The sequence below is a fragment of the Trachymyrmex septentrionalis genome, unplaced genomic scaffold, assembly GCF_001594115.1.
Source record: "Trachymyrmex septentrionalis isolate Tsep2-gDNA-1 unplaced genomic scaffold, Tsep1.0 scaffold220, whole genome shotgun sequence".
NCBI classification, from domain to species: Eukaryota; Metazoa; Arthropoda; class Insecta; order Hymenoptera; family Formicidae; genus Trachymyrmex; species Trachymyrmex septentrionalis.
This window is the reverse complement of record NW_017305376.1, coordinates 349427-360275: the sequence shown is the minus strand read 5'-3', so window position 1 is coordinate 360275 and position 10849 is coordinate 349427. Positions and strand designations below refer to the sequence as shown.

Below are 10849 nucleotides of genomic sequence, written 5' to 3'. Positions count from 1 at the left end.
ATATATATATATATATATATATATTTATTTATTTATACGTCAAGATCGGACTCACTGCTACTCTGCAAGATTAGGTTTTTGAAGATAACTGTCAAAGATCCAATCTCTGTGATTGTCCAAAGACTCCAAGGGGAGGGTTGACCTAGCGATGTGGAGGCTTCGGTCGAGTCAGTTGACAGTAATAACGAAAGAGATCAACGGATCGCGGCTTACCACTAAAATCGATGGAGTGATAAGGTCGCGGACCGGCAGAGTGTCGGCTTGCTACGTAACTTGTGAAGTTGCGAACTGGCAGAGTTTCGTGTCGGAGATGGAGTTTGACTGACTGACTGTTTATGAAGAGCCTCCTTTTTATGTTCGCGAGTTAGTGGTGCCGAGTGCAGGCGATGCTCGCATGTGTTACTGGTCTAATCTAGGATTAGGATTAAGGATATCGGTTGTGAAATGGGATACTGGGATATGTGTCTAAGACAACTTCCATCATCAACCATTTACCGGATATTCAATAGTTTAGAGTCACATGTGTCATTTATTACAGACAACTGCTATTTTAGTTTGTAATTCTTAATCTATTAACTTCTTTTGTTCCTCGGGATAAAGTTCGTCTATTCGACACTTGGTTCAAATATTTAATCGAATAACTTCGTCCCGAGTGGATTATTAGTCTAAAAAAGCGAATATTATTTGGTTTTTCACTATTGTAACCTCCTATGGTAGAAACAGATAGTCTACCGGTGTTACTTGTTAATAACTTTTATGGTGATGACGAAACTTCTAATCGAAGCCTCTAAGCTCGAACGGCGCGGCGCGCCTGCTAGGTCATTCCTGTTTCTCGCGGCTCGCGCGCCGTGCGCTCGGTGGGCCATACTTTCGGCAATAGGTCGGGCGGACACATGTATTCGGCTATCTTTAACCGTTAATATCTCGTTAATTATTGCGAGCATTGCAAAATGGTACAGGACTTTTCGACTCAGTTTAGTACGCTCTACCTGCGTGGGGCCGTATATTCATGAGACTCTGTATATATATACAGAGAGGGGCATTTAAAACAGCTCACCTGAATAACTCGCTTGTTTTTTAACAATAGAAAAAGTGTCAAACAAAAAGTTGCTTGATTACGAGGGGCACATAATGTGATGTCAATAATTGTTTTGTAGAAGCGTAAAGAATAGGCAAAGATCAAATTTGTTTTTTTAAATGGAATGATATGTTTTTTTACTTACTTCTGATAGAGCATTTTAAGGCGAATACAATGACCTATAATTGAAGGTCAATCAAAGTTATGCAAGGTCAATAATGGAAAATAATTGAATGTAATGGAAAATAAATTGTTTCAAGGCACTCTTCGAATAATTTCGTATCTTCTCTTCTTGTTGATATACCGCTAATCGTTTAAGTATATGTAAATACATATTTACATACCGTTTAAATTAAATCGCACATAGTATTATCCATGTTTACTAATCAGTTTGAATTCATCTATCGATCAAAGTGCGTGTCTTGCGAAATGTGTTATACGAAAGTGGAAAAAGTCGATATGATTTTCGTCTATGGTAGATGTTGCTAAATTATGAGAGAAGCAATACGTTTGTATGCTGAAAGATTTCCCGATCGTGTCCATCCCTCATTCTGTTTTTCCAAACATAGTACAAACTTTTTAAAAAAACGGGAAATGTGGATAATAAAAAAACGCAAACAAATCAAGAAAGCAACTGACGACGGAAATTCAATGAACATTTTAGCTACTGTAGCACTAAATCCACATATCAGTACAAGACAGCTTGAAAGTGGTATTAGTCGACGAAGTTTTCTGCGAATACTCCATTCTAACAAATTTTATCCCTTCCATATCTCACTTTATCAAAAGTTACATGGCAATGATTATCAAAATCGTGTACAATTCTATGAATGGGCACTACAAAGACTACAAGAATTTGATATGTTTGTCACTAAAATCTTATTTACTGACGAAGCTACATTTACAAACAATGGACAAATAAATCTTTGCAACATGCACTATTGGTCAGTAGAAAATCCACATTGGATGAGAGAAGTAGACAGGTAGAGACCTTTGTCTATAAACGTCTGGGCCGGAATTTTTAATGATAAAATAATTGGTCTTCATTTTATCGATGGACCATTACATAGTCGCAAGTATGCACAGATTTTATGTACAGAAATATTGCCACTTATTAGAAGATCTTCCACTGACTGTCGTACGACAATTAATGTAGTATCAGCAAGTTGGATGTCCTGTTCATTCTGCACGAATTATTACTGAATTGCTAAACAGAAAATTTGGAGATCGTTGGATTGGTCAGATAGGAAATAACAGATGGGCCGCAGATCTAACATCTATTGATTTTTATTTGTGGGGAAAGTTAAAACAATAAGTGTACAGCGAAATGCTGATAACAAGAGAAAATATGAAGTAACATATAGGGTGCGGCAGAGAAACTTACTTTTTTGAAAAACGCGCCAAACGGCAAGGGGTGAAGGTAGGAAGCTGGGAGGGGGTGCGTCCGAAAGGATAGGTCCTCAATTTTTGTTCCCCCCACAGCCAGTCTCGATCATGCTTTGGACAAGAGAGCATCGCGCGTTTGCCGTCGAGGCATACTTTGGTAATGGCCGCTCCATTGTCGCCACTCAACGTGCCTTTCGAGCGCGCTTCATTATTCCTATGGGGTTATTTGAAGTCTATTGTTTACAACGATCGACCAGAGACCCTAGCTCACCTGAAGACAAACATTCGGAACGCCATCGCCGAAATACCGGTGGACATGCTTCAGAGAGTGACGCAAAACTTCAGAAATCGACTCAATCAGTGCATAGACAACGGCGGCCGTCATTTGATAGATGTAATTTTCAAAAGTGCATGAAAAAAAATTTGATGAGGTGATCTGTAAGAGGAAAAAAGAATTATACCGATATCTGCAATAGTTTCGTTTTTATTAACCTTTAAAAAAAGTAAGTTTCTCTGCCGCACCCTGTATAAGAAGAGCTTGCGTTGCGATTGATCCGAATGAAATTCGTCGTGCAGTGTTATCTGTATCGACACGTTTCAGAAAATGCGTCGATATTCAAGGTCATCATTTTGAATACTTGTTGTAACGGTAAGTACGCAAATAAATAAATTAGTGAAATATTCGAAAAATGCCTTCAAACAATTTATTATCAATTACAGTTAACCTTGTTATGTTTAAATAAATCTTTAATGTTTATTTATATACCGTAATACACTTGAACAATTAGCAGTATACTAACAAGAAGAGAAAACACGAAATTATTCGAAGAGTGCCTTGAAACAATTTATTTTCCAGTACATTCAATTATTTTCCATTATTGACCTTACGTAACCTTGAATGACCTTCAACTATAGGTCATTGTATTTTTCTTAAAATACTCTATCAGAATTTAAATAAAAACATATTATTCCATTAAAAAAAAACAGATTTGCGCCTTGACCCTTTACGTCTCTACAAAACAATTATTGACATCACATTATGTATCCCTCGAAACCACACGAGCAACTTTTGTTTAACACTTCTTCTATTGTTAAAAGTAAGCGAGTTATTCAGGTGACCTGTTTTAAAACAATGGCCCTTCCTGTATATACGTCCCGCATATATGTATATATTTATGATATTTTATGGAATTTCTTGGATATCCTACAAATATCATCCGTGGGATCTCACATATGCAAATACTTGAGTAGACAAATAGTGTCCTATTTAAAAAATCGAATTGATCTATACTTGACTTGACGCAACCCAAGGTCAAACTGATAAGATCTGCAAAATAGATCTTTTTATACCTTACAATTTTTGTCTGAAACGTTTCTTTCATAAACGTCATTCTCCCGAATAAATCCAGAGTTCCGACTTTTTTGAATATCTTATATCTGTCTATATATTATATTATTATACAGTTAAGATAATTAATTATACATAGAACTTTTTGGTAAATTTTTTCCTGTTTTATTTTTTAAAATAATCCGAGTCACTTTCTATAATATGTCGGGTTCTTTTAAGGTTTTTTTTAATGATTCAATATATCCTTCCACATTCTATCGCATTAATAGAAGCGATTACGGTTATTTTATTTCAGAACAGGGCACCTTGACGATAGTACGTCGAAGTTCCAACAAAAGCAAAAGCGGTGGGAATTTCGAAAATTCACCACCGCATAATCCTGATACTTCGTATCTATCGAGCCAATCCGTCGATCTTGAAGAGATTCTCGATAACATCGATCTCACGACGGATTCGCTTCCTGCCGTCGACACACCTGATGCATGCGATAAAGCTGCCCTTAGGTATTCTATTATAATGCAAATGTAATGTTATGCTAATGTTAATAGTTTTGCTAATGTATAATATTTTAGATCTAGGGGTAGAGATTTATTAATTTTAGAAAAAATCCGCAATTTTCTGGTCATTAATGCAGAGCATATCTGGAGACATGGTAGTGGTGCTAAAAAAAACGAAGCGTCTTACAGCGCGAGACAATGCTCCTTTATGCAATTGTAATTTATATAACAACGTTTCGTATTGAATTAAATAATCATTATTGGAGCACATTATTACAATATTCGAGCGCTAATCGTAATTATTAGCAATTATGATTTATAAATTACATAAATAATAACTATTTATCAAGTTGTTAAATTTAGCAATCATGTATAATTTTAATTATCAATTGTATGTTAACTATAACTTTTTTGTAAAATATATTTGTAACGTTTTGTAACTATTGCGCGCTAAATATTTTGTATTTAATGTAAGATTAGAATTGCACGTCAAAGAAAATATTCCTTTAATTCCTCTTCCAAAGGTTAAATAGACTAAATTGCATTCGCAATCCCGATTTGTCGTGTAATTATTGGAAAGCAGTTGGAAATAAACGTTTAATTTAAAAGACACGCTATTGATGCACAGAAAACGACTCTGTGATATCTCTCTTTTGCAGATTGAGGTGTTTATTGAGGCAATTACAACATGGGGAGATATCAGCCGAATTACTTCAACGGAACTTGCACTACGCAGCTCGCGTGCTCGAAGCTGTTTTTATCGATGAGACCAAGTAAGTTTCTTTTCGAATGAGAATTTCAAACCTTTCATACGAATGGAAAGCAATAGTCTCTGTACTAATCAAAATCTGTAATTATTTCAAGTATTCCAGTTTTTCTGCCAAAATTTGCAGGCACTGACAGCATTCTATATAATGATTTCACTATCCTAAATCTTGCGGTTAATAATAAATCTCTTTTTTTTTTGTAGACAACATTGCCTATATCATAGTTGTTGAATATCTGACAAAAACAAGATTAATAACATAATATATTATTATATCAAATAATATAATTTATTAATGTGATAGCATTTGAATGTCGATCATACATGAACGAATATGTATAGTAAACTGTTTTCGCATTTTACGTGATTAGTAATTGTTGATTGATTCGATTTCATGAAATATGATGTTTGCAGCGGAGTTGATCTATCAATTATCAATTATCATGACTATATCAATTATCGGTCTATTTTGTTACTTACTATGGAGTCATGACCTTTAACACGACACTATTCCTTCCCATTTGCTAGGTACAACTGAAATTCAATGTTTCATGTCTATTTCGTAATGAGAACATCGAAAACTTTTCGTTTTCGCGATGCGTCGTGTCGGATGAAACTCACAACCCCTGTTCAATTACTAAACCATCAAAGATTTAACTAACCATGAAGGACAAAGGCTATTTCCCTGTAAGGGATCAATTGTATAAGGCGTATAAACGATAAATCTTCGACATTAGAGAGTCAATGTGTTTTCTAACATCGACAAATCACACGTAACATTATCTACAACGATCCATCAAGATTCTTCCTCGGATCCTTACAGGATCCTTCCTGTAGATTTGCCTGAGAGAAATTGACGTCGACGCCTCTTTAATTCATAATAGTAGTCACTGATCTCAGGGGTTGTAAGTTCACTCCTCACAAGTGAATTTTGACTTCTAGTATAGTTTTACATGTTATTACAGCTCGTTTTATGCATTTCGTAGAGTCTGAATTAAGCGCACTGAAGTCACTACTTCTGATGATTTGTTATTTCGACCTCTTACGTTATTTATACGGCTGAATTGCATGATTTTAAAATTTCTACAAATTTCCATGCCTAATAATTTTAATTAAGACGCGCTTAAAATTATATTTGTTTAAATAAACATAAAGTTTTTATTTAATTTTTCTAACATTGCTTGAAAAATTTCTATATATAATATCTCGTTTGTTTTAAGCGTCGCGCATTGTATAGTAGACGTCATTGATGCCTTCCGGCTTGAAATTTATAGTTTCCTTCGATCGTACACATCATATCTCACACTGTTAAAAAAAAAAAGAAATTTGCTTCTATTATAACGGAAGCAAAGAGTGATGGCAAATTTTGTCTATTTTTTGGACCTCGAATTTCAAACTTTTTTTTATGGCAAATAGTACTATTAGATGAAACATTAATCCCAGTAAAATTTCAAGATAAGCATAGGCACGATTTCGGAGATACAAGGGAGTGAAAGTGATGATTTCCAGTCAGGGTGTATTGCATAAGGAAGAATGTGTCGCTGAAGTTGAATAATAATATTGAGGGTATATTCTGTCGAATGGATTATTTTTGGTGAAGTTCAATCCAATGCCGAAGCACCCAACAGCTTTGAACTATGAGAAATATGGCACCTCCGTTGAAGAATTTACATTAATTAAGGCGCATATGAAATCTGGTTACCGTGGTGGTATCATTACATTTTTGTTTTGATAGATAAAAAAAACTGGACGGGATTCTATTCGTGAGTACTATTGTACTTGTGAAAATGAAATGTGCTCAAACTGCGGGTTGTTGCAGTCATATAATGACAATTGTGTAGTTTTCTTTGAATTTGCTCAATATCATGGAATAAAAATACCCAATCCTAAAATATGTATCTGCAATGTATCTATTACGATTCACAAAACAACCCTATGTAGTGAGAGGCAAGGGGACTCATATTAAAAAAGCACTCCGATCTGTGAGAGGTGGCGTCAAGTGTCATTTCAATTTCATCTATCTCGGGAAATTTTCTTGCTAGACGAAAACTAAAGTCATATTTGAATCCGGCGTAACAAAATTCATAAGAAACGATATGTTTCACTTCGTTAAATATATATTTTATTCCTTGGTGTGGACACTTGAAGAGTTTCGTGTACTTTCATAGGTTATGAGAAACCATCTCTTTCATCCCTTCATATCTCCGGAATCGTGCCTATGCTCATTTTTAAATTTCTCTAGGATTAATGTTACATTATACAGTATTATTTGGCATAAAAAAATTTGAATATTTGAGGTCTAAAAATGGGCGAAAAAGCAGGTTTTTTTGCCATCACTCTTTTTTTTTTAAACAATATATAGATATGATGTGTACGATCGGAGGAAATTATCATCAATTTCAAGCCGAAAGGCATCAATGATGCCTACTGTACAAGATATGTGCGATATATACATACATCAAATGCGTGATACTACTTACATCTTTATATACATCTCTCCATCCCGAAGATTATGAAGAAATCTTCAAGTTGAAGGTTTCGAAACTGAAGCTAAATGCTTGATTTCTTTTCTAATTTTTTGCTTACACAATTGCAACAAATCATGTACATACAAAGGAAATGTGAAGCTCGCTTATATATCCCGCATATCCTTTATTTTCAGCAACGATACTATGCAGCCATGAAGCACGACGCATCGAGTAATATTTTATTTTATTCTAACTAGCTTTATTGTAACAAATTCCTAGATTTATTGCAACGTGAAAGACAAGAATGTCGATGAGAACGCAGCAGTGCGATGCCGTAGCCGTAATATTAAAAAAAAAACACATGAAATAAAAAGAGAAAAAGGAAGCAAAAAAATTAAAACACTGTAATTTTGTATTATTCTAATCTTTTTTACACATGAACTAACAAGCACTACCGCAGGGTGAGTTCAGGCGGGAATGAGTGCACTCGGTCATCACGTAGGGGGGCGGGCCTGACGTCTTCATCCCTAGGGGGCGGCTTGGACCCAGATGGACCACAGGGCCATACGGTGGTAACCCAGAAACGGAAGCTTCGCACCCCCGTATGGGCAAGGTTGCGAAACATTCACATTTCCAACCCCCTTTACGATCCATGTTCGATTCCATACAATACGATCCTTTGATTCTTCTTTGTTTTCTATTTGCCCTATTTGTCAATTTTCCCACAGTCCGCACCGTATCCGTGCCACTCTTTGCCGTCCTCTTTTTCGAACGATAGATTTATGCTCGTTTGTCTTAAGAAGCTAGATGTTCTCTCTTTCGAGGACAAACGTTGGTAAACATGACGGCGAGCGACAATCATGAATTTCGTCTATGTAATATAGAGATATTTGAGATAACTATCCTATAATATTCATAATATTTAAAATCAATAAACAACATAAATGGCAATTTAAATACTTTTTGTATATTAGGAATTATTTTTAGCATCTAATGGATATTTTCTTCCCTTTAATCATTTAAAGCAACGATATGGACGATCATTAGCGATATAAATGATAATTAATTAATACAATTTTTATTACAAGCGTAAATAAAATTATACGATTTTGTTTCTATTATTATTACAAGTGATATTCTTAAGTAATTTTTAAAATATTTGCTGATATCAAAGATTATTTAATTAGATATCAAAATGCTATTATAATTACTGAATATCAATAGCGGATAAGAGTTGTTAAACTTGGAAAAACGAACAATTTATTATAATTCAGTAATTAAATTTTTTGTTACTATAATCTATAGCGAATTGATCATAAAACTTTGAGGATATATCAAAGAACTAAAGCAAAAACAAGTTTGATACATACATATTTTATTATTCACTAATAAAAATCTTCTATATTTGTTATTTCCAATATTTTATTTTACATGACATTTAATATTTTATATAACATTTTATTTGCTCTTTATCGATCGTTCTCAATATTCAGTTAACCGCTGAATGTCAATCTGCCAATATTCATCACTGGCTTGAATTTTGTGCACGCGATTGACAACTAATCAGTGTCATGGAGAAGTGACGATATTTTTAAGATATTACATTTCGAGATATATCTTTTCTTCGGGCTAAATTAAATAAAAAAATGTAATTAAAATTATAATAATTAATAGACTTTCGTATATTAAACAAATTGTTCTAACAAGTTATATAAAAATAACATTCCAAGAATGAATCTGGACACAGAGAAAACCCGCGAAACGTATAATCTTTATATCTTATCTTATATTTTCTTTTTTATATTTTAATTATTTTTTTATGAAGAATTCAAGATGTCGCTCTCCTCTGTAAAAATATACGATAATACTAGAGCACTAAGTGGAACGTGTTAATGTTTCTTGATCTTTTAATGGACAGTTCTTTCGAACGTTTCTAGATGTGTTGATGTTAGCACAAAAATTGAAACACATAAAATAGTCATAATAGTGGCTTTAATTAGTTCTTTAATAAACTTTTTGTAATATATATATATATAAAAACTTATTATTATTTTAATTATTTTATATCTGATAGTCTCACAATATAAAATTCGCATGTTTATATAAATTGTTGTAAGTAGACGATTTTCTTAGACAATATTATTAAAGATTACACAGACATTTGTCAGTTTTTTAGGATTATTGACATATATTATTACAGTATTGTTAATACTTAATCAAAGAATTATACGTATGTTACATATAAATAAATGCAGAGACAATTATACTTAATTGTTTTACATTTTTACCATGAAAGTATTTATGAAAATATTTGTTTCGCAACATGTAATGAATAATTGAATACAATACAACAAGAAACATTAATCCTATAATTATCGAATTACGTTTATCAATTTATTTATTTTTATTTCTGCATCTCATACACGACCGTTGAGTCTTGCTAAGAGGTTAAATCGATAAGGATTGATCGACTATGAGGATTAAATGACATTTTTTAGTACAGCATGGAAATGTTTTTCTTGTCTTATCTCTCTCTCTCTCTCTCTCTCTCTCTCTCTCTCACTCTCACTCTCACTCTCACTGTTTTTGTCTCTAGTTACGTCTTTTCTAGATTCCTTCTAGGTGTAACTTGCTCAATTTGTCGGATGTATCTGCCTGCCGTGCAACATGCATCGTTCTCATGATAACCGACTGTTTCCTACTGGCACTATTCTTGCCCGAGAAAAGTGCATGTATACATATATGTAAGACATTTATCGCTGGGCGGTCCTTAAGCATCCCCTATAAATTTATCGCGTTGTGTGTATATGTGGATATGTATAACTGTGCATATAAAAGATTCGAAAAAGCTGCGAGAATGATTACAAGGATGGATCGAAATGATTTTCAGCTAGAGAAACATTATTGTAAGGCGACCAAAAAAACAGAAGAAATATTTTCAAATCATCTCACGCGCTGGCATGCAGGGATGTTTGCTTGGATGTAGCAAGGCGTTTAGATGTGAAACCTTTTAATGTGATACATGTTTTTCCTTCGTATTTCATATTATAGAGATGCCGAGAGTATGGAATCAACTGTCACGTGTCGTCCAGGTATACACCGTAGGTTCGTTTCTCCTAAAATTTCCATTTTCGAGCGCGAGTTACAAAAATGCGTACAAGGATACATTTTTTGCATTTTGCATTTTGAGCTTGACGCCATCAAGCTCTTTTTGCATGAAAAATCGCTCGCTAGTGCACACTCTAATTCTCATTATATACAACGACGCTTTCTTTGTATATGTGTGTGTATATATATATATATATA

General features: G+C 33.9%; 1 protein-coding gene across 1 annotated transcript in view; it reads left to right on the top strand.

The window, feature by feature from the left end:
• LOC108748464 (calcium/calmodulin-dependent 3',5'-cyclic nucleotide phosphodiesterase 1A-like) overlaps window positions 1–10849 on the top strand; it is a 362329-nt gene that overhangs the window by 312980 nt on the left and 38500 nt on the right. Inside the window, 4 exon segments of the mRNA XM_018486652.1 lie at window positions 4108–4315; window positions 4969–5082; window positions 8004–8181; window positions 8184–8197. Of these exon segments, the coding sequence (XP_018342154.1) occupies window positions 4108–4315; window positions 4969–5082; window positions 8004–8181; window positions 8184–8197 (514 nt within the window).